A 23668-nucleotide genomic window follows, 5' to 3' on the forward strand; every position below is an offset into this window, starting at 1 on the left:
GAATTGCTTGAACCTATGGGCCGGAGGTTGCAGTGAGCCGCCAAGATCGCGCCATTGCGCTCCAGCCTGGGTAAAAACAGCTAAACTCCATCTCAAAAAAAAAAAACACCAGTTGATCCTGGCACCGGGAAGATCAAATGGTGGATATGCTGTTGTGTGGGAAAACTAGGACACACATCAGTACAGTTTCTTTGTTTGTTTGTTTGTTTTGAGACAGAGTCTCTCTCTCTTGCCCAGGCTGGAGTGCAGTGGCACGATCTCAGCTCACTGCAAACTCTGCCTCCCAGGTTCAAGTGATTCTCCTGCCTCAGCCTCCCAAGTAGCTGGGATTACAGGTGCCCGCCACCACACCCAGCTAATTTTTTATATTTTTGGTAGAGATGGGGTTTCACCATGTTGGCCAGTATGGTCTCAAACTCCTGATCTCAAGTGATCCACCCACCTCAGCCTCCCAAAGTGCCTTGGTTTACAGGCATGAGCCACTGCACCCAGTCAGTACAGTTTTTTGTTTTTTGTTTTGTTTTGTTTTTTTGAGACGGAATCTCGCTCTGTCGCCCAGGCTGGAGTGCAGTGGCGCCATCTCAGCTCACTGCAAGCTCCGCCTCCCGGGTTCATGCCATTCTCCTGCCTCAGCCACCCGAGTAGCTGGGACTATAGGCGCCCACCACCACACCTGGCTAATTTTTTTTTTTTTTGTATTTTTGTAGAAATGGGGTTTCACCATGTTAGCCAGGATGGTCTCGAGCTCCTGACCTCATGATCTGCCCATCTCAGCCTCCCATAGTGCTGGGATTACAGGCATGAGCCACTGCGCCCGGCCTTTTTTTTTTTTTTTTTTTAATGTATGGGGGGAAAGTGACTAGAAGGACAGAAACCAACATATAACATGATTGTGCATTTACTTATTTAACAAATAATTGAGCAACTTATTTCTGTATGATACTATTCTAAGCGTTTTAGAGTTAATGAAACTCACAGTAAACTGTATTGCCCATGATAAAAACTGCACTTACATAATTTAAAAGCAAGAATCGCAGCAATTCATCAGGCACAGTGGCTCACGCCTGTAATCCCAACACTTTAGGAGGCCAGGTAGGAAGATTCCTTGAGCCCAGGAGTTCAAGGTCAGCCTGGGCAACATAGTGAGACCTCATGTCCATAAAAATTACAAAATAGCCAGACATGGTGGCAAGCATCTGTGGTCCCAGCTACTCAGGAGGCTAAAGTTGGAGGATCACTTGAGCCCAGGAGGTCAAGGCCGCAGTGAGCGACGATCGTGCCACTGCGCTCCAGCCTGGGTGACAGAGCAAGACCCTGTCTCAAAATAAATAAAAATAAAAGCAAGAATTGCAGAAAGTATAAACCATGACCAACTCAAGAGAATAATCAATGAAAGAATAGGCAGAATGTCTTTCCAAAAAGCAGTTGAGAGATTCCCATCCTCCACATATGCACTAGGGCAGTGGGAACGTTGCCAGGCATGGCAGCCAGACCTCTAGATAGAACACTGAAGGTGAGTCTGCAGTAAAGCCATGGAATATGCTAATTTTAGTTTAGGAATACCAAATGTTATTGACCGTTTTTAATTCAATAAGCAACCCTTGGCCGTGTGTAATCAGTTCATGACCCATCAGGAGATCCTCTGTGGTTCACTCATGGCCTTTGGACTATACTCTGAATCATGGCTTTAGAAGACATTTTTCCAGTATACTTAAATGGATTTTATAACTTGGTTTATGCCCAGATTACAGACTGTGAGGAGTATCTCCACATATCTTGTAACTGCTATATATGCAGTCAGCAATTCCAGTATTTAGCCTGATATTAATTTATATTTTTCCTCATAATCTGATAATACTGTGCTAGCAAGATAGATCACAAAGTGTAAATGAGTGTTTCTGGAGCATAGATGGGTACCCTCAAATCTTTGTATCTTGTTTTTTAATAGAGACGGGGTTTCGCTGTGTTGCTCAGGCTGGTGTCAAACTCCTCGGCTCAAGCAATCCCCTTGCCTCAGCCTCCCAGAGTGCTGGGATTATACATGGGAGCCACCATATCTAGCTTCCTTGTATCATTTTTTTAAATTCAAGTAAGAGAAAATGTCTGGCAATAGTTCATAAGCTATAAATGAAACCTAGTCTTAGGACCCACCTTTATATTGCCTCAATCAAATATTAATATCTTTAGTTCAAAATTTGTATTTACAAAAAAATTTTGGTTTTTGGGGATACTGTTATTGCCTTCTCTGTTGCCATACATATAATGTATGTTTTCTTTTTTCTCTCTCCCTCTGGGCTGCGTTTCATGCCAGATAAACTTCCAAACCAAACTGGGATGGCCCCAGGCACAAATAACACTCTTCTTATCTTTTTCCCCATCTAGGTTACCCCTTTGCTTTGTTTTATCGGCATTACCTTTTCTACAAGGAGAGCTACCTCATCCACCTCTTCCATACCTTTACAGGCCTCTCAATTGCTTATTTTAACTTTGGTGAGTAAACTAAATTAGCAGTGACACTGCAAGTAGTGGGAACCTGGAGGGAACAGACTTGAACAAAATTTCCTTGAGAGAATCTAACAGGTAGGGAAGTTATAATGCTCCCACTTGCAAAGAGGGATGTATGAAGAGGAACACAGCTTAACTTTTCCTTTTTTTCTTTTATGTACATTCATCTGTCAGATAAAAACATTTTGAGGGTGGTTACCCTCGCCATACCTCATCAACAAAGAATCCTTAGTTTCTCTCCGCTGTGGATGTAACTGAATGACCGAGCCAAGCAATCCCCACTTAGATTCATTCTTCACTTCAGACATTCAAAAATACAGTAACAAGCTGGGCGTCGTAGCCCTTGCCCAGGAATTCAAGGCTACAGTGAGCTATGATTGAGCTACTGCACTCAAGTCTGGACAACAGAGCAAGTCTCATCTCTAAAAAAACAAACAAAAAAAGAAAAGAAATAAAATAACACCCTAATAATCTTTTTATTTTAATAACGAATTTCCATCCTCTCCTCCAAAACATGAGGTTATTCTGAAAAAAAAGATCCTGATGCCAACGTTATTTCTTTATATATTACGTTGTGATTGGAAGTCTCAGGACGGATGGGAGTGTAAAAACCAAGCTAAAGGCCGGGCGCGGTGGCTCACGCTTGTAATCCCAGCACTTTGGGAGGCCGAGGCGGGCGGATCACGAGGTCAGGAGATCGAGACCACAGTGAAACCCCGTCTCTACTAAAAATACAAAAAATTAGCCGGGCGTGGTGGCGGGCGCCTGTAGTCCCAGCTACTCGGAGAGGCTGAGGCAGGAGAATGGCGTGAACCTGGGTGGCGGAGCTTGCAGTGAGCCGAGACTGCGCCACTGCACTCCAGCCTGGGCGACAGAGCGAGACTCCGTCTCAAAAAAAAAAAAAACCAAGCTAAATTCTCTCTTCTTGCATCCAGGAAACCAGCTCTACCACTCCCTGCTATGTATTGTGCTTCAGTTCCTCATCCTTCGACTAATGGGCCGCACCATCACTGCCGTCCTCACTACCTTTTGCTTCCAGATGGTAAACGTCTTTCCCTTAGCAGCTCAGGCTACAACTGACAGCAGTTCAGGGGACAGGGGTAGGCAGGGGATTGTAGTATGGAAATTAGTAGACCTAATTTCTAACCCCTCTCCCAGCACTTAGCAGTATGACTTCAGGTAGGTGGCTTATCACCGGCCCCAAGTGTTCCATCCACAGATTGTAATGGTAACTCTTTGCCTGCCTCAAGGAAGGGCCACCAGCTAACCCTTTGCATACTGTGCCATTAGGCTCTGGTTTAGCCCACTATCCAGGAGCAGAGTCACTTCAAGGCAGGACAGAAAAGCAACTTAGAATGAGTTAAAGAACCTAAGCCTAGGCCAGGCAAAGTGGCTCACACCTGTAATCCCAGCACCTTGGGAGGCCAAGGCAGTCAGATTGCTTGAGCCCAGGAGTTTGAGACTAACCCGGGCAACATGGTGAAACCCCATCTCTACAAAAAAAAATACAAGAATTAGCCCTCCAGCCTGGGCAACATGGTGAAACAAAAAAAATTAAAAATTAGCCGGGTGGGGTGGCATGCACCTGTGGTCCCAGCATCTAAATTCTCATCTCAGTTTAGCCCTCATTTTGCCAAGAAGCCTTGAGCAACGCTCTTCCCATTATAGGTTTTCAGCACCTCCATTTGTAGGAATTTATTAAGGCTTTTAATGGTGGGATGAGGAGAAAGGAAAAAGGAAAGAGAACATTGAATTCCAGAGCAGGGAGAAGAAATAGTAGTGATGCTAGAATAAATACTTCTGCCTCTCCTAGGCCTACCTTCTGGCTGGATATTATTACACAGCCACCGGCAACTATGATATCAAGTGGACAATGCCACATTGTGTTCTGACTTTGAAGCTGATTGGTGAGTGATGGTCACTGCCTACCTTCCTTACATGTAGGTCCCTCCCCCATCTCACTAAAAACTTCCTCGGCACTCCCCCGCCATACACTTCTGGCTGCACTCAGTCTACAGGCCACATCCTCAGTGTCCTCTCCCACCACCCTACCCACCCGTTCTCTCTCTGCTCAGGTTTGGCTGTTGACTACTTTGACGGAGGGAAAGATCAGGTAAGTACCCATTCATCCGCAGAGAGGTTCAAGACTTAATGAAAGGGAAGAAAAAGGTTAACAGAAGACTGAACCCAAATTCCAGAGCAGAGCCTCTCCCTCATTCCCCAGCCTGTGCAATCTCCCTTTCAGACAGCACTGAGTGAGGATCAACAAATCTAATTTGCCCAGGATCCAGCTCTTGCACAAAGTCCAGAGATCAATGCCAGCAAGGCATTTGCTAAAGCAGCAACAGCCAGCTATGCACACACATACGCATTTCCACAAGAAGCAACTATTTGTCATCCCCCAAAGAGAAGGCTATTTGAAGAACCCCAGTCAGTGGGGCACATGGGTGGGGAACATTCAAAATGGCTCTTGTGGGGAGATTCAAGGCTATCCTGAACCATGCATTCTCTTCTTGGCATAGAATTCCTTGTCCTCTGAGCAACAGAAATATGCCATACGTGGTGTTCCTTCCCTGCTGGAAGTTGCTGGTTTCTCCTACTTCTATGGGGCCTTCTTGGTAGGGCCCCAGTTCTCAATGAATCACTACATGAAGCTGGTGCAGGGAGAGCTGACTGACATACCAGGAAAGATACCAAACAGGTAATTGCCCCTCTTGGTCCAGATGTTCATGTAGGTATTTCACTCACTGAAGTGACTCTTCTGAAAGCTGCATTCCTCCAGCATGACCCTGGCATAGAGACCTGTGTCATGCAGGCCCTGGACTGTTGTAACAGGCACTCTGTGCCAGGAGTAGGCCTTTTTAGTTTAGGGTTCTCCCAGCTATCCATTCTAACACTGGTACAAACATAAAAATCCACATTTATGCCACAGGATTTTGCCTGCACCAGTCACATTTCTGCCTTTAAAGCCTATTTTCATGTATATATGAAATATATTTATGATTGATAGGTAGGTAGGTAGATAGAGGCTGGGCACAGTGGTTTCACCTCTATAGTCCCAGCACTTTGGGAGGCCGAGGTGGGAGGATCACTTGAGCCCATGAGTTCTAGACCAGCCTGGCAACATAGACAGACTCTGTCTCTACAAAAAAATACAAAAATTAGCAGGCATAGTGGCATACATCTGTAGTCCCAGCTACTTAGGAAGCTGAAGTGGGAGGATTGCTTGAGCCCAGGGGAGGTGGGTCAAGGCTGCAGTGAGCTTTGATCACACCACTGCACTCCATTCTGGGCGACATAGCAAAATCCTGTCTCAAAAATATTTATTTATCAGTAGGAAACGTAGGAGGGCACAGTGGCTCATGCCTGTAATGCCAACGCTCTGGGAGGCCAAGGCAGGAGGATCACTGGAGGCCAGGAGTTCAAGACCAGCCTGGGCAACATAGTGAGACCCCATCTCCACAAAAAAAATTATCCAGGCAAGGTGGTACCTGCCCATAGTCCCAGCTACTCAGGTGGCCAAGGCAGGAGGATCGCTTGAGCCCAGGAGTTCAAGGCCACAGCGAGCAATGACTATGCCTCTGTACTCTAGCCCGAGTGGCAGAGCAAGGCCCTGTCTCTAGAAAATAAAAATTAAAATGGTAAAAAAAAAAAAAAAAAAAAGTTTAATTGCCAGAATTCCTTCACTGAGAACTTGTCCATCCCGTGTTTCAGCTTCAATTCAACCAAGAAATGAAGGAGCAGATTCAAAGTAGTTATTTTTATTATCTTACCTCCACTGGGTTTTCAGTCCCAATGGAGACTGTGAAACCTGGCAAGACCTTGAGATCAGTAGCATCCCTGAGGGGTAAACACAAGACTGGTCCACTGTCTGCTGCCCTGACCTTCCCACAACTCTTAGAGGTTTGCACTTCCCATTCCTCATAGCCAGCCATAGAAATCTTTTCCTGAAACAGGAAACACTTTGGGCAGCACAGCTTCTCATCCCATTCCAGGTAGACAACCACACCCCTAAACACTCCTCTCCATAACTGAAGGTCAGAGGGTGAAGGGAATAGTCTCTGCTCTCTGTGACCAGGAACTTCACTCGTTCCTTTCCAGCACCATTCCTGCTCTCAAGCGCCTGAGTCTGGGCCTTTTCTACCTAGTGGGCTACACACTGCTCAGCCCCCACATCACAGAAGACTATCTCCTCACTGAAGACTATGACGTGAGTGTCTACTAAAGCAGCAGCAGCATGACTGCACCAGAGCTAGAAAATGGACAGGCAAGGATCCCTATAGATAGCAGAGACGTAGGAAATATCATCTACAAATGCATGTTGGTTTTGCTGTAGATCTGTGAGTTGGTGTCAATGTCAGGCATGCCGGGACACGTTCATCAGCCAGCAATGAACGACCTTCGCGGGCACAGGGCTGTGCCAGGTGCACATTTAGCACCCCTTGCCTTCTCTAGGAGCCGCTCCTAGCTTGCCTTATCACATCCACGTGACCCCTCAGAGCACAGCAGCTTCTGATTCTCCATCCTATTTTCTTCTCTTGACTGATACATTTGGGTGCTTCTAGGGAAATCAGAAACCAAGGGAAGGGGGGAAGTGCTGGCTTTTGCTCCTGCCCAGCTGAAAGGCTTGAAAACAGTTCAGTAATTCTGGGCAGGTTTCTCTCCTTAAATTAAAATCCAGTATGGGCCCCTCCATACTTAACATTCCAAATGCTCATTCCAAAAACTTTGCCAATGAAGGCAAACAGTAGAGAAGTTAAACACAGTGCTGCCCTTGGGGCTCTCCAAGGGAAAGGTGAATGAATATTCTCCAGGCCCTCTGCTTATTCCTCTCTGCCTGTTGTGAAGGCAATCAGGCCAGACTATTGGGGGCATCTGGCAGCAGGACTCAGGCAGGTATGAAGTAGCCACAAGTGTGAAAAGGAAGAGTGCTAAGAGAAACTGCCTAATCATGCGATATCCCTAATGCACTGTGCTTTCTTCTCTCAAGAACCACCCCTTCTGGTTCCGCTGCATGTACATGCTGATCTGGGGCAAGTTTGTGCTGTACAAATATGTCACCTGTTGGCTGGTCACAGTAAGTAGGAAAGTTGAAACAGGGTCCTATTTAGACAAGCCATGGGGGCTGGTATGGCAAGAGCCCTAACTGAGCTATTCCCTCTCAGGAAGGAGTATGCATTTTGACGGGCCTGGGCTTCAATGGCTTTGAAGAAAAGGGCAAGGCAAAGTGGGATGCCTGTGCCAACATGAAGGTGTGGCTCTTTGAAACAAACCCCCGCTTCACTGGCACCATTGCCTCATTCAACATCAACACCAACGCCTGGGTGGCCCGGTGAGCTGCTGGTGGGGAGCCTGGACCCTGGTTCCTTCCTTCCACTGTCTTCCCAGATTGGAGGGCAGGGATGTACCATGTCACCCCTATGTGTCTTTCCTACCTGGGCAGAACCCCCCGTCGCTCACACTGACTTTGACCCCCCCACCTATACCCTCCCCCAAAAAAAACATTCCTGTCATATTTGAAAAAAAGGCAAGATATAAAAGTGCGTTAAGACCTGGGTGTTACTCCAGCTCTGCCAATAGACTTATGTCCTCCACTGCCCTGTTTATAAACAGCTTTACTTGTTTGTCCCCACCATTAGGGTGTGAGCAGCTTGAGTAGAGTGTCTGGTTCACCACTGATCTCGGTATCAGCACTCAGTCACTGCTGCTGAACCAAGTGGCTCGTGCGCACATGGTCTCCAGCTCTGCCTTGGGTCTGCTTTCCATCTCTAAAAGTAATCAGTCAGCACTGCCTCCTGTACCCTCTGGGGGCTACACGTGGGAGCCCACCAGCACTCCACTCTAATCCTCAGGGTGAGGACCCAGAGGCAGGTGGCGGGATGCAAGGACCAGTCAGTTTGAGGGTCGCCCCACCCACCCTTTTCTCCAGCTACTTCTTCAAACGACTCAAGTTCCTTGGAAATAAAGAACTCTCTCAGGGTCTCTCGTTGCTATTCCTGGCCCTCTGGCACGGCCTGCACTCAGGATACCTGGTCTGCTTCCAGATGGAATTCCTCATTGTTATCGTGGAAAGACAGGTAGGCCTCCAGGGTGGGGGTGAAGGGGAATATAAGGGACAAGATGCTGATAAGCTCCTCCTCCCTCCCCAGGCTGCCAGGCTCATTCAAGAGAGCCCCACCCTGAGCAACCTGGCCGCCATTACTGTCCTCCAGCCCTTCTACTATTTGGTGCAACAGACCATCCACTGGCTCTTCATGGGTTACTCCATGACTGCCTTCTGCCTCTTCACGTGGGACAAATGGCTTAAGGCAAGTGAAGGCCTGCTTGTGAGACTGGGAGGGACCCACTGCAACCTCGGGCAGCAAGGGACGCTCCAGGCCTGTCTACCTCAGTGGCCTCTCTCTCCACAGGTGTATAAATCCATCTATTTCCTTGGCCACGTCTTCTTCTTGAGCCTACTATTCATATTGCCTTATATTCACAAAGCAATGGTGCCAAGGAAAGAGAAGTTAAAGAAGATGGAATAATCCATTTCCCTGGTGAGTAAATACAACTAAGCTAAAACTACCACCAGGTTACAGAATAGAGCAACAGACTGGAAAAAAAACAATAGTATTAGAAATCTGGGGTGAATTCCAAGGATTAGCCTGGCTACTAAGGAACACAGTGTGGGCAATGACTGCTGTGACTTACTGAGGCATGCTAGGAAACATCTGGAAGGGCTACAGACCAGGAATTAGGGGAGTAACTAACCAGCCTTCCAATCACATCTTGTCTTGCAGGTGGCCTATGCAGGACTGGTGCAGAAACTACTTGTCTCCCTTTTCACAACACTCCTTTGCCCCAGAGCAGAGAATGGAAAAGCCAGGGAGGTGGAAGATCGATGCTTCCAGCTGTGCCTCTGCTGCCAGCCAAGTCTTCATTTGGGGCCAAAGGGGAAACTTTGTTTTGGAGAAGGAGTCTTGCTTTGTCACCCACGCTGGAATGCAGTGGCGCGATCTCAGCTCACCGCAACCTCCACCTCCCGGGTTCAAGTGATTTTCCTGCCTCAGCCTCCCAAGTACCTGGGAATACAGGCACGCCACCACGCCCAGCTAATTTTTGTATTTTCGGTAGAAACGGGGTTTCACCATGTTGGCCAGGCTGGTCTCGAACTCCTGACCGCAAGTGATCCACCCGCCTCCACCTCCCAAAGTGCTGGGATTACAGGCGTGAGCCACCATGCCCGGCCCAAAGGGGAAACTCCTGTGGAAGGAGCAGAGGGGCCCACATCTCCCCTGACTCCCCCATGCACATTGCCTTATCTCTCCCCATCTAGCCAGGAATCTATTGTGTTTTTCTTCTGCCAATTTACTATGATTGTGTATGTGCCGCTACCACCACCCCCCCCATGGGGGGGTGGAGAGGGGTGCAAGGCCCTGCCTGCTCCACTTTTTCTACCTTGGAACTGTATTAGATAAAATCACTTCTGTTTGTTCAGTTTTTCACCACTAGCATTCCTGACTGCTCTCTTTCACAGTTCTTCTCCATCCTTGCCATGGCTGACCATCAGGGTTCTCTCCTTTAGTGCACAGGAATCTGGGAGCTACAGCCCGCCTTCAAAGCATGGAACCAAATTGCAAACTCTGTAACCTCTTATCTGTCCCTGAAGTCCCAGGGAACAAACAGTTTTACAACATTGGATACTTTAGGAATCCCAAAACAACCAGGTTTGCAAGAACAGCATTCATAGGATAAACCAACAGCAAATGTACAGCCTTGGCTTCCCCAAACTCCACAGCCTCAGTGCAGAAAGATCATCTTCCAGCAGTCGGCTCAGACCAGGGTCAAAGGATGTTACATCAACAGTTTCTGGTTTCAGAACAGGTTCTACTACTGTCAAATGACCCCCCATACTTCCTCAAAGGCTGTGGTAAGTTTTGCACAGGTGAGGGCAGCAGAAAGGGGATAGTTGCTGATGGACACCATCTTCTCTGTATACTCCACACTGACCTAAGAAAAGAACAGTTTTGTCAGCCAACTCTGTCACTCAGTAGCTGTTTCAACCCTTCTTTAGAGCAGGAAAACTATGGCTGAGCTGGTATTTCAGCTGTGCTGTTTAATATCAAATTCCGACAAAGGATGAAGAAGGTCCTAACTGTGACTATTACAATTATGGCAGCAGTCCTCAAAGGGGCAGAGTGTGGAACTGTCATGTGTCGTCTAGCTCACTGTAAGCATTGTTAAAATGCCTACTGCTCTGGGAATTCTATACTAAGTTCAGCTCTACCAAGAATTTCAGGGTTGAGCCCAGACCTTACCTTGCCATGGGCAAAGGCCCCTACCACAAAAACAATAGGATCACTGCTGGGCACCAGCTCACGCACATCACTGACAACTGGGATGGAAAAAGAAGTGCCAACTTTCATACATCCAACTGGAAAGTGATCTGATACTGGATTCTTAATTACCTAAAGTAAAAAAGAGAAAAGTCAGCCCCAGAAACATTCCCAGAACCAACCTTCAACTAATAGGTTTCAATACCTCACCTTCAAGAGCTTCTGGGGGCCATCAGCTGCTCGAACACTGAGCTTGTGTAAAAGTTGAACTAGAAGGGGGAAAAGGAGTTCAGAGCTAGATGGAGACCACAGTCCTTCTGTCCAGTCATCTAACAAGGAAAACCCCATAGGTAAGATGAGTTCCCTGTGTACTTTATATCCAGACTGGACTCCTGAAATGTTAGGAACAAACAGTTGCTAAGCATATGGCTAGCTGTACAGTGATGGGTTCAGACTCCCTCTTTCACTCAGCCAGGAAGCTACTGCAAGAACAGGAGTGGAGTTTCCACAAACATAGAAAAATAGTAACAGTCCTTGTCCTGGTATTAATCATGTTGTTCTCCCATTTCCTCGCTTAAAAATCACATATTTAGTTCTCCCTTTTCCTCTTCCTCCCTTCTTGCCTACTGACAAGTTCATTCCAACTTTGTTCTAAGGCTTCTTACCCATGAGGCCACAAAAGCGGTCAAAGGTTCTGGGAATTCGGGTCTGGGGATTCACTTCAATCAGAACATTCTTCTGTGTATGGATGTAAACCTGTAGCAAGCCAGCTCGGTTCAGGGGACTATCCATCAGCATCAGCAAACTCTGAGCAAAGCAGAAACCAAGGCATGGTTAAGGCTGAAGAGAGGCAGCATTCAGCTGCCAACTCTTCCATACAGAGGCTCAAAGAGTTGTGAGCACTGTCCCTGGAGTTACCTGGTGGGCGATGTCTGGCCGCACTTCCCCAGGGTCCCGTCCATTCTTCAACAATATAGACTTGTGCTTGTCACAGTTGAGTAGCTCATATGTCTTCCCTACCTGAAGAACAGGGAGCATGACAAAAGAACAGCATAAGCTTCTGTTACCTAGCCCCGTGGTTCTTCAAGTGTGGTCCCCAAACTACCAGCAGCAGCTGCACCTGGAAACTTGTTAGGCAAATTCTCAGGCCCACCCTAGACCTACTAAACCAGAAACACTGGAGGTGGAGCCCAGCAAGCCCTTCGGGGGATTACCGTGCAGCCTTATTTGCACTCCCCAGTAAATGGTCTTAGAGGGAAACAGGAGGAAGGGCACAACCTGTGACTTCACATTATCTACTAATACACTGGATTTAATTTAAAAACCTGTAGCTGTTAGGCAAGGCCAATGAGACATCCTGGAACTAGGCAGGAGTTAGTAGTGAGCAAGGCTGAATGCTGTGTTTATTACAGGAGCAGTAAGTATGTACTGTGCAAAATACACAGTCACTACCTTCAGTTTGCGTACACCAAACATGCACTAAGTGAAGAGCTGCAAATCTGAACAAGAAGAAATGTGAAGGCCAGGCGTGGTGGCTCACCCCTGTAATCCCAGCACTTTGGGAGGCTGAGGCGGGCGGATCACAAGGTCAGGAGATGGAGACCATCATGGCTAACACGGTGAAACCCCATCTCTACTAAAAATATAAAAAATTAGCCGGGCGTTGTGGCAGGCACCTGTAGTCCCAGCTACTTGGGAGGTGGAGGCAGGAGAATGGCGTGAACCCAGGAGGTGGAGCTTGTAGCGCCACTGCACTCCAGCCCGGGCAACAGAGCAAGACTCCGTCTCAAAAAAAAAAAAAAAAAGAAATGTGAAAACTAATGATGCAGGAGGCAGTTTAATCAAAGAAAACTCTCAGAAGTAAAATGAAGAGGGGTTATTCCCAGTTTTAAGACTGGCATGGGGGCAGGTGCAGTGGCTCATGCCTGTAATCCCAGCACTCTGGGAGGCCAAGGCAGGCAAATCATTTAAGGTCAGGAGTTCAAGACCAGCCTGGGCAAAATGGCAAAACCCCATCTCTACTAAAAATACAAAAATTAGCTGGGCATGGTGGCACATGCCTGTAGTCCTAGCTACTTGGGAGGCTAAAGTGGGAGGATGGCTTGAGCCCGGGAGACAGAGATTGCAGTGAGCCAAGACTGCACCACTGCACTCCAGCCTGGGTGACACAGCAAGACCCTGTCTCAAAAAAAAGAAAAAAAAAGACTGGCATGAGCAAAGGTACAGATGGAATCAAGACAAAGTAGCCAGGTGTGGTGGCTTATGCCTGTGATCCCAACACTTTAGGAGGCCGAGGCGGGAGGATCACTTGAGCCCAGGAATTTGAGACCGGCCTGGGCAACACGGTGGGACCTTGTCTCACAAAAAAAAAAAAAAAAAAAAAAGCCAGGCACAGTGGCATTTGCTGGCAGTCCCAGTTACTCAGGAGGATGAGGTGGGAGGACTGCTTGAGCCAGGGAGGTAGAGGCTGCAGTGAACCATCACACCACTGCACTCTGTTGCCCAGGCAACAGAGCAAGACCCTATCTTAAAAAAGAAACAAAAAAGTGGAAACGAAGAAAGGAAATTTTGAGGAAAATTGGGAGCTGAGACACTGAAGGGCAGTGATTATACATGAAGCTGCTTTGTAAACCACAGAATCCTAATGTATCAAGCACAAAGCCAAAAATAATTATGGAGTAAGCAGGGCAGGATGGGAATGACTGACAGACACTATCCTAACAACTCTCTGTACACTGGAAAAGACATCAGAAGTTTGCTGTTAAAGAAGTGGACTACATCTGTAGCAGCTGAAAGAAATAATTCCAAGTTGCAATTTGGAGTCCCAAGGAGCATTAGGGTGGTCAGTAAAAAGTCTAAAAACAAACTGTTATATACAAATACAAGTTTTGGAAGGCTAAGTTTTTATGTATCACTGGAATGTATATGTCTAGCAAGATTCTTGAGATAGGCCGGGCGCGGTGGCTCAAGCCTGTAATCCCAGCACTTTGGGAGGCCGAGGCGGGCGGATCACGAGGTCAGGAGATCGAGACCATCCTGGCTAACACGGTGAAACCCCGTCTCTACTAAAAATACAAAAAATTAGCCGGGCGTGTTGGCGGGCGCCTGTAGTCCCAGCTACTCGGGAGGCTGAGGCAGGAGAATGGCGTGAACCCGGGAGCCGGAGCTTGCAGTGAGCCGAGATCGCGCCACTGCACTCCAGCCTGGGCAACAGAGCGAGACTCCATCTCAAAAAAAAAAAAAAAAAAAAAAAAGATTCTTGAGATATATGGCTCCAAAAAGTCTGCGAAAAAAGAGATTTTGAAATTGAATAGTTGAAGTAATAATGTCACAGAGAGTAAGCACAAAGAAAGAACAAATGACCAAGAACTAAGTCCATGAGACACCCTTAGTTATAGAAGAAAAAAACCTTCTTGAATGAATAATACAGTTTCAACCCATTAGTAGGATATAACCATGTTTTCTATTCTTTTAATAGATTACAGGCGCAGGCCTGTAATCCCAGCTACTCTGGAGGCTGAGGCAGGAGAATCTATTGAACCCAGGAGGCGGAGGCTGTAGTGAGCCAAGATCGTGCCACTGCACTCCAGCCTGGGAGAGACTGAGACTCTATCTCAAAAAAAAAAAAAAAAAAAAAAAATGTATTTTGAACGAAGATTAAAATCCTGGTCTGACTTCTAAACCAATGCGATTTCTTCTGGGCCTATTCATTGAATTAGTTCTAATGGGTAAGAGAAAGGAGGACGAAGAACACTGCCCAAGGCTTTAAGATAGAGAACAGCTGGTTCTATTACATGTGGGGAAAGAGATGAATGATAGATAAAAATGCAGATGTAAAAGTTTTAAATAATAACCAGGTCTGGACAGTGTATCGTAGGTGGATATTAGAAAGAGGTGACTATGGACACTAATGAATTGAAACATGAAGCCCTTACAAAAAGTGTGGGCAGACTAGGCTACATAACTACCTTTCTCATCTGCCCAGTAACTTGTCTTGGGATGTGGAATGACGCAAGGAACGAAACTTTTCTCTGCTTAGACTACTGTATCACAGAATCCTGGTAAACTAATTGGAAGCAAGGAGGTGAGGGCTGGAATATCATTCAAGAAGAGCAAAAGAAAATGAGTACTACCGGCCGGGCACGGTGGCTCACGCCTCTAATCCCAACACTTTGGGAGGCCGAGGCGGGCGGATCACTTGAGGTCAGGAGTTCCAGACCAGCCTGGCCAACATGGTGAAACCCCATCTCTACTAAAAATACAAAAAAATTAGTCGGGCGTGGTGGCACGTGCCTGTGGTCCCAGCTACTCCAGAGGCTGATTCAGGAGAACTGTTTGAAGCCGGGAGGCAGAGGTTGCAGTGAGCCGAGGTCGCGCCACTGCACTCCAGCCTGGCCGACAGAGCGAGACTCCGTCTCAAAAAAAAAAAAAAAAAAAAAAAGAAAGGAAAAATGAGTACTACCATCCCAGGATGTCAAATCAACGCAAAGCCAACCAAGCCACCTTCCTTCAAAAGCATCTTTCGCCTTCCTTCAAAAGTATCTTCCTTCAAAAGCCCCTTACCCTCATTCCACGGAGTCCCAGCCTGTCGATTTACTACTTCTCCGCTTCCTGTCCCAAAGTACCTTGACTGTCTCCAGACTGGCCCCTTCCAGCACCACAATAAGCCTACGGCCTCCGATCTTGTTTCCCGCCCCTAGTCGGGGCCGCTTGGGTGGCACAGCATCCCAGTCCTGTGCCTGCTCCCCACCGCTTCGTTCACGAGCCTTGAATCCACCACTGGGTGCGGCCATCTTGCAACGAGACCGGAAGTTGCGCTAACGCTCTTAAATGAGAACAGCGCGGCTTCTAATCACAAATGTCCTTCCGGCTGCCATTTTGAAAGTGGGCTCGGAAATGGAGATGACTTGCTGTCTTGCTCTGCCCTCCCAGGGAGGGCAGGCTTCCAGAAAGGGGCGGGACTTCCGTATGCGCGATTCCTGTGCGCGAAGTTCGGGTCCATAGTGGGCTAAGGGGGAGGGTTTCAAAAGGAGCGCACTTCCGGTGCCCTTTCTTTCGCCAGCCTTACGGGCCCGAACCCTCGTGTGAAGGGTGCAGTACCTAAGCCAGAGCGGGGTAGAGGCGGGCCGGCACCCTCTTCTGACCTCCGGTGCCGCCGGCCTCAAGATCAGACATGGCCCAGAACTTGAAGGACTTGGCGGGACGGCTGCCCGCCGGGCCCCGGGGCATGGGCACGGCCCTGAAGCTGTTGCTGGGGGCCGGCGCCGTGGCCTACGGTGTGCGCGAATCCGTGTTCACCGGTGAGCAACCTCCGCCCGCTCGCCGGACGCTTCCAGTCCCTCCCCCAAACCCGTTGCCCTGTCCCCGCGCCCCTCCACGAGCCTAGCATTTCCTTTGAGCTGCTATCGGCCTGGCCTGATCACCACCCCTCTCCCCACAGTGGAAGGCGGGCACAGAGCCATCTTCTTCAATCGGATCGGTGGAGTGCAGCAGGACACTATCCTGGCCGAGGGCCTTCACTTCAGGTAATGGCGGGCAGAGCTTGCTGACCCTGACCTTTCACCTTTAACGCCGACCCAGCAGTGGCTATAGTCGGACGTGCAACAGGATTCAACGCTGCTCTTTTCCCACCCTCCTCATCCCTGCCCCTTGGATAGTGGGTGCTGCGCGACCCTCTAGCAGCATACAAACTGCTGTTTTCCAAAGGGACAAGAGAATCTCTCTTTGTCTGTGGTCGTGGGGAGGAGCAGGCCAAAAAACGCGTGGTGAGGGGAAACCGGGCAAAGCTAGTGAAACTGCGGCTTTTTTTTGTTTTTTTTTTTGAGACGGAGTGTTGCTCTGTCGTCCAGGCTGGAGTGCAGTGGCGCGATCTCGGCTCACTGCAACCTCTGCCTCCTGGGTTCAAGCGATTCTCCTGCCTCAGCCTCACGAGTAGCTGGGATTACAGGCGCCCGCCACCACGCCCGGCTAATTTTTGTATTTTAGTAGAGACGGGGTTTCACTGTGTAGGTCAAGCTGGTCTCGAACTCCTGACCTCAAATGATCCGCCCGCCTCGGCCTCCCAAAGTGCTGGGATTACAGGCGTGAGCCACCGCGCCTGGCCGAAACTGCGGCCTCTTAACTCTTAATACCTATCCCTGTCCTCTCCAGGATCCCTTGGTTCCAGTACCCCATTATCTATGACATTCGGGCCAGACCTCGAAAAATCTCCTCCCCTACAGGCTCCAAAGGTAGGTCTGAGCACTTGGTAATCACATGGTAGGTGGGATGATAAAGGGAGCTGGCAAGAAACCCCAGGGGAAGATGGTAGTGTCAGGCCTAAAGGCCTTAGTTTCCACATCTGCAAGAGCTGTAACAAAAATACCTGCCTCCTGGGGTCAAAGCAGCACTTTCTGAACACACTGTGTTTGCGTGCTTTTTACTGTCTCCTCCCTGACGTGTATTCAATAAGAGTATTGTTTGTCCCTTGTCTTACTCACTGCCTAGATCAAAGCCTTGTTTTAAAGCCTTTTTTTCTAACTGCTTGACTTATTATATCTACAGTTACATCCACTAGTACACTCTGTTCTGGAGAAGGTTGTCCCTACTCTTGACTAGTTCACCTGTTCTCTCCTTCTAGACCATACATAAAAGCCGTGCCTTTGAGTTCCCCAGACCTCTTCCTCCTCCCCACCCACCCACACACATACACCGTGGGTCAGGTAGCTCACCTGTAACGTACTTCTTTGTGCTATACCTAATGCTATACCTAATCTTTAATAAAAGATTCATTAAACACAATTCTTGTTCCCCGAGTCTTTACAGGAGACATGATTATGGTACAGCATGAAAGCGCCCACGTTAGAGGTTGCACAGAGTACAGAGAGGGAAAAGGTAGTCAGCTCTGCTGGTGACGGGGGTTGCAGTTCAAGGCTTCGCAGTGGGTGAGGGTGCATTTCACCTGTGCTGCGTCTTGTCTTCCTTGTCAGCCTGATTAACTCTCCTCCCCCCAGGGTAGTGCCAGGCTGTACACCATTGCACAGGGCATACAGGGAGGAACATGAAGGAGAAAATGCTTGGGAAAGGGTGTTTAGCCTTGACCAGCCACTGCTGACCTCAATCTCAGACCTGCAGATGGTGAATATCTCCCTGCGAGTGTTGTCTCGACCCAATGCTCAGGAGCTTCCTAGCATGTACCAGCGCCTAGGGCTGGACTACGAGGAACGAGTGTTGCCGTCCATTGTCAACGAGGTGCTCAAGAGTGTGGTGGCCAAGTTCAATGCCTCACAGCTGATCACCCAGCGGGCCCAGGTCTGACTCCCACCACCATCTGCATGGTGTCAGCCTTTCCCTCCTAGGCCCAGGGTATTGGGAATTAGGAAAGGCAGCTTATTAGAAAAGGATTGTCACCCTAGTGCCATTTCCACCTAAAAGCTGTGCTAATTGCCACTGTGAAATAAGGAGAGTCAGCATTAGAACTCGAGAGCACTTGGTGTTAGGAAGCACAGAGGAAAATGGCCAAGTCTTGGCTTTTCCTGCACCTCTTTGAGCAGAGAGGCTTATGTTACAGGTTTGCCTGACAGGAAGCTAAGGCAGTGCCTCTTGTATTGAGAGTGAAGCATTAGGGGTCGCAACCTTTCTTTCAGTTCCCCAGTCCCCTCAAACCACCCCTCCCTTGCCCTCAGGTATCCCTGTTGATCCGCCGGGAGCTGACAGAGAGGGCCAAGGACTTCAGCCTCATCCTGGATGATGTGGCCATCACAGAGCTGAGCTTTAGCCGAGAGTACACAGCTGCTGTAGAAGCCAAACAAGTGGGTGAGTTGCAAGAGCCATGGGGTGAGGGCTTCCGAGATGCAGGAGGTGGAAAGACTCCGTGGACGGGGCTCCTGACCCAGGACAGGGTCTCCCTGACTCTCTCCCACCACAGCCCAGCAGGAGGCCCAGCGGGCCCAATTCTTGGTAGAAAAAGCGAAGCAGGAACAGCGGCAGAAGATTGTGCAGGCCGAGGGTGAGGCCGAGGCTGCCAAGATGATATCCTTCTGCTGGAGAGATCTCAGCGCAGCCCCTAGGGCGCCTGAGTTCCCCATCCTCCTTCATGGGCAGGCTGATGAGACTAAGGCGAATGCGACTCCGTGCTCTCTGGCCCTTGGCTTCTTGTTGGGGGTGGGGACTACAGATGAGATCTGAAATCTTAGTGGGGGTACCTGAGCCATGACTCCCCACTGTAAGGCCAGATCAATAGCATTGGTGGCCTTGCCTTCATTTCTGCTGCTGCCCCTAGTTCCTGGCAGCAGCCTGCAGGGAGGCCCACAGGTGGGGTCCAAGGTAGGGCTGGGCACAAGCCACCTGAGCGCAACCTTGGATCTGACAGCCCAGAGGAGGACTGGAGCAAGGGAGTGTGGTAAGGACAGGGCCAGGGATTGAGACCTGCCCTTGCGTGAACCTTAACCCTCCTCACCTTGGAGAAGCACTGAGCAAGAACCCTGGCTACATCAAACTTCGCAAGATTCGAGCAGCCCAGAATATCTCCAAGACGGTGAGTGTGTCAGCCCAGCGGCTCTGATGGAGCTGCCTTGAGAAAGTGCTTTCAGTTAAGGCACATTGAAGTGAGGGAATTCGAACCTTGCTTGTTCGGGTTTCTACTCAGATTGGCTTCTCTGGCCGGCGCGGTGGGTGACGCATGTAATCCCCGCACTTTGGGAGGCCAAGGTGGGTGGATCACCTGAGGTCAGGAGTTCGAGACCAACCTGGCCAACATGGTGAAACCCCATCTCTACTAAAAATACGAAAGATAATGAGCCTGCTGTGGTGGCGTTTAGCTATATTCCCAGCTATGCAGGAGGCTGAGGCAGGAGAATCACTTGAACCCAGGAGGCGGAAGTTGCAGTGAGCTGAGATCATGCCGCTGCACTCCAGCCTGGGCCACAGAGCAAGACTCCGTCTCAAAAATAAATAAATAAATAATTGGCTTCTCCAGTACTCTTCCCATCAAGAATGATTCCTCTGGGTTCCCTGACCTTTTGTTCTTGCCTCTGTTACTTTGCTAATAATCATAGCTGCTGCTCACTGCTCTGGATCCCTAAATGAGAGCAGAAACCATGTATTATTCATTGCTGTATCCCTGCCCTAATCTGCATGTGCTCCATTAAGTAGCTACTGAATCGCAGGGGTCAGAATTGAGGTCTTTGCTTAATGCACGCATCTGTCTTATTTCCTGCCCTGTAGATCGCCACATCACAGAATCGTATCTATCTCACGGCTGACAACCTTGTACTGAACCTACAGGATGAAAGTTTCACCAGGTGAGAGATGTGACCACACAGTGGGGTATCACAAAGAACATGGGACTTGAGTCTGGTTGCTTGGGCTCTGGAGCCTGCTACAGCTATTCATATGGCTCAGAGACATTGAACCAAAATTAGAAAAGGGGGTGGTTGACAGTTTCTATCTTGCATCTCATAGGATTGATTTTATGAGATCAAATAGGATTATTCACATAAAAAGCACTTTAATTATAAAGTTTTCGTCTAACCAAAAAGTGATGAAAGATGATACTCAGTTTTCTTACTCAAGAGCCCTCAAACTCCTGGTGCATGGAGGGATGTTAGGAAAGGAGATGAGAAATAGCAGTGGCCATGAGAACATGCCTCCTCCTTTCATGAGCCTGAGATTCCTGGCTGGCAACCCTGTTTGTCTTTTCTCTTGGGAGCGAAGGAGGGTTCAAAGCTGAGTGGGGCCTGAAGCTGTCAATTAACATGTGCATTTCTCTTCTCTGTTTCTTGTTCATCTGGCGATCTGGCACCACAGAGGAAGGTAAGTTGTTGCTGCTTCTGTGGGGTCCTGCAGGCCACCTTCTCCCAGTACCTGCCTCCTACCCTACCCCCTTTCCCACCTTCCCGCAGACAAACCCTCAATCAGGGTAGGAGGGTCGTAGAGGGAATGGCCTAGAGTGTCCTGCCTCTCACATTTATGTCCCCTAATAATGTCATTATCTATCTTTTTTTTCTACAGTGACAGCCTTATCAAGGGTAAGAAATGAGCCTAGTTACCAAGAACTCCACCCCCAGAGGAAGTGGATCTGCTTCTCCAGTTTTTGAGGAGCCAGCCAGGGGTCCAGCACAGCCCTACCCTGCCCCAGTATCATGCGATGGTCCACCACACCAGTTCCCTGAACCCCTCTTGGATTAAGGAAGACTGAAGACTAGCCCCTTTGCTGGGGAATTACTTTCTTCCTCCCAGGGTACACTGGGGCTGTTGGGACAGTGCGTGATTTCCCAGTGATTTCCTACAGTGTTGTTCCCTCCCTCAAGGCTGGGAGGAGATAACCACCAACCCAGGAATTCTCAATAAATTTTTATTACTTAACCCAAAGTCAAGGCTTCACGTGTTCATGAACTGGGTAACGGGCAGCACGCATGCGCACGTTCACATCTACGCTCCTGGGTCTGTCTTTGTGTCTGCCAGCAGGGGGCGCAAAAGAATCTGGCTGGGGCGGCTAAGGGGAAGCAAGGCCTGGGCTCCGAAACAGGTCCCGAGCTGGGAAGGCTGTCCCTGAGTTCTGGAGGCCCAGCTGTGTTCTTCACCCCACCCTCCATTTCTCCCACATCACCCATTTTTTTAAGGCTGGACAGCCGTGGCTTTGCTGAGCCAGATTAAAAATCTGATGACCCCAACAGGAGCTGCTTCCTTGGTAGCAGGGTTCCTTGTGGCTGTGGGGAGCCTGCCTGTGCCTGTTGAGGCACTTCTGTGCCCAGCCCAGTGGATCGCGTGGCCTGCTCGCGACTCCATCTCTCAGTCACCAGGCGTGAGGAGCTGCTAGCTAACCCCTGTGGAGGTGGGCTTTTCATCCCCACAGCTCTGGGGCCAACAGAACAGGTGCCTGTCTGTTCAGTCCACAGATAAGCTGACACTTATCTTCCCAAGACAGGCCTTCCCGAATCTCAGGCACCAGAGAACCAGAGCCACCGTTTATACCTGAATCTCCCGCTACTGCCCATTTCCCACCTCTGCGGGGAGACAAGGAAGATGTGGAACTCAGACAAAACATGGGGGCAAAGTATGTACAGGAGCTGCCAAATGCAGATGGGTGGATCTGAACAGAGGGACTGGGTTAATCTGCTTCGATTTTTAAGATGTTTTTCTCTGCTTGGGGTTGACTATCATCGAAGACGAAGCAGACGTTGCAGCCCCAATCCTGAGTTGCTGGGAGGCTAAGATGAGATCAACAATTAGACAAAAGACAGGTCAAGTGACCTGGATCAGTCTTCCTCATGTTCCCATTCACACTTTATTTCATGTTCGCAAGGCGGGAAGACAATGGAGGTGCCTAGGGAACCTGTGTTTCCACATCTTGCTGCAGCTGTAAAGGCAGCCATTTTGTCTCCTTCCCATTGTTCCCGTTTGCCTAGTGATTCGTCCCCCATCCAGAGGGATGAAGGTCAGAGGTTGTTGGTCAGTAGTCCTCCATGGTCTTCAGGGCTCCCTGAAGGTCACTGCCGAGAGAACCCACCCGGGGGCCATCTTTACCAGACAGTGTTAGGAGCTTCACAATTAGACCATCCAACACTGTACTGGAAGATGGACCCAGGGCCGGCCAACAGAGAACTACGGTGCGCGCTCACCAGTTGCTACAGGGACCCTGGCCACAGGCCAGGTGAGGTCTCTTGAGAGGGGGCGAGCCAACCCCAAACTCAAGGTCGACTGTGGGTTCTCGATCCACCAGGTGACAAATAGCACTGGGTGGGAGGAGGGGCTGGGGCCCATTGTGTCCCTTAGTGGCAGCCAGCCAACAAGAACCACCCCTTGTGCAACACTCTCAGCTCAAGACAAGGGGCTTCCGGGGTGCGTGGGAAGTGGGGAGGGGGCTGCAGCCAGCTAAGGGCTGGGGACCTGAGGCGATGGATGTTGCTGACACAGGGACAGGGGCCTCCATCATTACCCGGCAGTATTAGAGACTCCCAACCGCACCCAAACACTGCTGGGTAAGACGAGGGCCCCCACCCAGCCCGCCCACCTTGGGTCGGGGAGCTTCAGGCCCAGGCTCCCTGCGGAAAAGCTGCAGATCCCTGGCTCCCATCCCCCCACTACCCGAGTCCCTGGGGACACTTCCTGGTGAGCCCTGCTGCCCGCCACCAGCCACACCCTGGCTCGCTGATCACTAGGCCCAGGTTTCGGTCCAAGCAGGCCCTCCGAAGCCCCTCGACCGTCAGCCACCCGCCTCTGAGCCACCTTCCCCCACCCCCGCAGCCTTTCCCGACACGCAATACACACCGATTTACCCACCCTCATCCCCCCTCTGCAGTCCCAAGCTCAGCCCAGGACCTCTCCCCTGGTGGCCTTTACCTGTCACCGGGCCCACCTGCCCCCAGAGAGTGGGTGCTGGGGAGACGAAGGAGCTTTAAGTCCCCAGATTCCACGGCCTAGAGCCCGCCCTGGCCTCCGCTCTTCCTCCTTCCTTCTCCGCCTGCCGGGCAGCGCAGGCTCCTTACCTGGGCCCCGCCTGCCACCCTGCGCACAGGTGTGTCCTCCTGCCATAGGCTGCCCCCCCACTGCCTTAACCCCTTCCCTCCCAGCGCCAGCCACGGGCACCTCCTCTAAGGCTTGGCCACTCCTCTAGGCCTCCCACCCTCTCCCAGGGGCCTCTTTTCTCCAACCTGCCTAGTCTCACCCTTGTCTCCAGAGGCACAAAAAGGGGGGCTGTCCTTGGGTCCCCTCCCCACAGCAGCTGCTGCCCCCAGGACTAGCCCATTCCTCTGTGGCCTCAGATCCTGCCCACAGCAGAGCTGGAAGGCCAGAGATCCCTGAGGTCAGCAAGGGGTCAGCTGGGCAGGAGTTGGGCTGTGCCGCCACACAGTGCCCAGCCTGTG

The 23668-nt window shown here is 49.8% G+C and overlaps 3 protein-coding genes, 1 long non-coding RNA gene and 1 other non-coding gene across 8 annotated transcripts in view; 3 read left to right on the forward strand and 2 right to left on the reverse strand.

The window, feature by feature from the left end:
* The window catches only part of LPCAT3 (lysophosphatidylcholine acyltransferase 3), a 42962-nt gene extending 32970 nt beyond the window's left edge, over positions 1 to 9992 (forward strand). The window contains exons 2-13 of the mRNA XM_055280831.2: positions 2383 to 2490; positions 3441 to 3547; positions 4319 to 4412; positions 4581 to 4618; positions 5028 to 5206; positions 6607 to 6715; positions 7496 to 7582; positions 7671 to 7837; positions 8435 to 8582; positions 8655 to 8813; positions 8916 to 9044; positions 9288 to 9992. Coding sequence (XP_055136806.2) covers positions 2383 to 2490; positions 3441 to 3547; positions 4319 to 4412; positions 4581 to 4618; positions 5028 to 5206; positions 6607 to 6715; positions 7496 to 7582; positions 7671 to 7837; positions 8435 to 8582; positions 8655 to 8813; positions 8916 to 9032 — 1313 coding nt within the window. The 3' untranslated portion in view covers positions 9033 to 9044; positions 9288 to 9992. The remainder of the gene's footprint in view (positions 1 to 2382; positions 2491 to 3440; positions 3548 to 4318; positions 4413 to 4580; positions 4619 to 5027; positions 5207 to 6606; positions 6716 to 7495; positions 7583 to 7670; positions 7838 to 8434; positions 8583 to 8654; positions 8814 to 8915; positions 9045 to 9287) is intronic.
* EMG1 (EMG1 N1-specific pseudouridine methyltransferase) lies at positions 6251 to 15734 on the reverse strand. 3 transcript variants are annotated; one of them, XM_055280837.2, is made up of 6 exons: positions 15387 to 15704; positions 11742 to 11843; positions 11489 to 11630; positions 11034 to 11092; positions 10806 to 10955; positions 6251 to 10497 (listed from the first exon to the last, which is right to left on the reverse strand). In XM_055280837.2, the coding sequence occupies exons 1-6, from the start codon at positions 15390 to 15392 to the stop codon at positions 10384 to 10386; spliced, it is 573 nt and encodes a 190-aa protein (XP_055136812.1). In that variant the 5' UTR covers positions 15393 to 15704; the 3' UTR covers positions 6251 to 10383. The 3 variants fall into 3 exon arrangements, with proteins under 3 accessions (XP_055136812.1, XP_055136811.1, XP_055136810.1); XM_055280835.2 differs by having other exon boundaries at positions 10122 to 10497; positions 15449 to 15734; XM_055280836.2 differs by lacking the exon at positions 10806 to 10955 and having other exon boundaries at positions 15449 to 15710.
* Positions 15735 to 15814: 80 nt separating this feature from the next.
* Positions 15815 to 21173, forward strand: PHB2 (prohibitin 2). 2 transcript variants are annotated; one of them, XM_055280833.2, is made up of 10 exons: positions 15815 to 16123; positions 16264 to 16348; positions 16974 to 17053; positions 17929 to 18113; positions 18488 to 18617; positions 18730 to 18833; positions 19261 to 19338; positions 20028 to 20104; positions 20610 to 20615; positions 20814 to 21173. In XM_055280833.2, exons 1-10 carry the CDS (start codon positions 15997 to 15999, stop codon positions 20839 to 20841), a joined length of 900 nt encoding a protein of 299 aa, XP_055136808.1. In that variant the 5' UTR covers positions 15815 to 15996; the 3' UTR covers positions 20842 to 21173. The 2 variants fall into 2 exon arrangements, with proteins under 2 accessions (XP_055136808.1, XP_055136809.1); XM_055280834.2 differs by lacking the exon at positions 18730 to 18833 and having other exon boundaries at positions 19271 to 19338.
* LOC129483821 (small nucleolar RNA U89) lies at positions 18903 to 19172 on the forward strand. The gene has a single exon (XR_008658308.1). It is a non-coding gene; the product is annotated as a small nucleolar RNA U89 (small nucleolar RNA).
* Positions 21174 to 22051: 878 nt separating the features above from the next.
* On the reverse strand, positions 22052 to 23248 carry LOC129481918 (uncharacterized). Its single transcript, XR_008657547.1, has 2 exons — positions 23145 to 23248; positions 22052 to 22294 (listed from the first exon to the last, which is right to left on the reverse strand). It is a non-coding gene; the product is annotated as an uncharacterized lncRNA (long non-coding RNA).
* Between the last annotated feature and the right edge of the window lie 420 nt (positions 23249 to 23668).

The sequence above is a fragment of the Symphalangus syndactylus genome, chromosome 5 (assembly GCF_028878055.3).
Source record: "Symphalangus syndactylus isolate Jambi chromosome 5, NHGRI_mSymSyn1-v2.1_pri, whole genome shotgun sequence".
NCBI lineage: Eukaryota > Metazoa > Chordata > Mammalia > Primates > Hylobatidae > Symphalangus > Symphalangus syndactylus.

What these genes read in the sequence shown, in the direction of transcription:
- EMG1 (XM_055280835.2), bottom strand. Translation starts at nt 15,616, where the DNA reads ATGGCCGCACCCAGTGGTGGATTCAAGGCTCGTGAACGAAGCGGTGGG. An exon ending in CCAGTCTGGAGACAGTCAAG is followed by an intron (nt 11,844 to 15,448) that starts GTACTTTGGGAC and finishes CCTGTTCTTCAG; the next exon opens with GTAGGGAAGACATATGAGCT. An exon ending in GGCCAGACATCGCCCACCAG is followed by an intron (nt 11,631 to 11,741) that starts GTAACTCCAGGG and finishes TGCTTTGCTCAG; the next exon opens with AGTTTGCTGATGCTGATGGA.
- PHB2 (XM_055280833.2), top strand. Translation starts at nt 15,997, where the DNA reads ATGGCCCAGAACTTGAAGGACTTGGCGGGACGGCTGCCCGCCGGGCCC. An exon ending in CTCCCCTACAGGCTCCAAAG is followed by an intron (nt 17,054 to 17,928) that starts GTAGGTCTGAGC and finishes CCTCAATCTCAG; the next exon opens with ACCTGCAGATGGTGAATATC. An exon ending in TGATCACCCAGCGGGCCCAG is followed by an intron (nt 18,114 to 18,487) that starts GTCTGACTCCCA and finishes CCTTGCCCTCAG; the next exon opens with GTATCCCTGTTGATCCGCCG.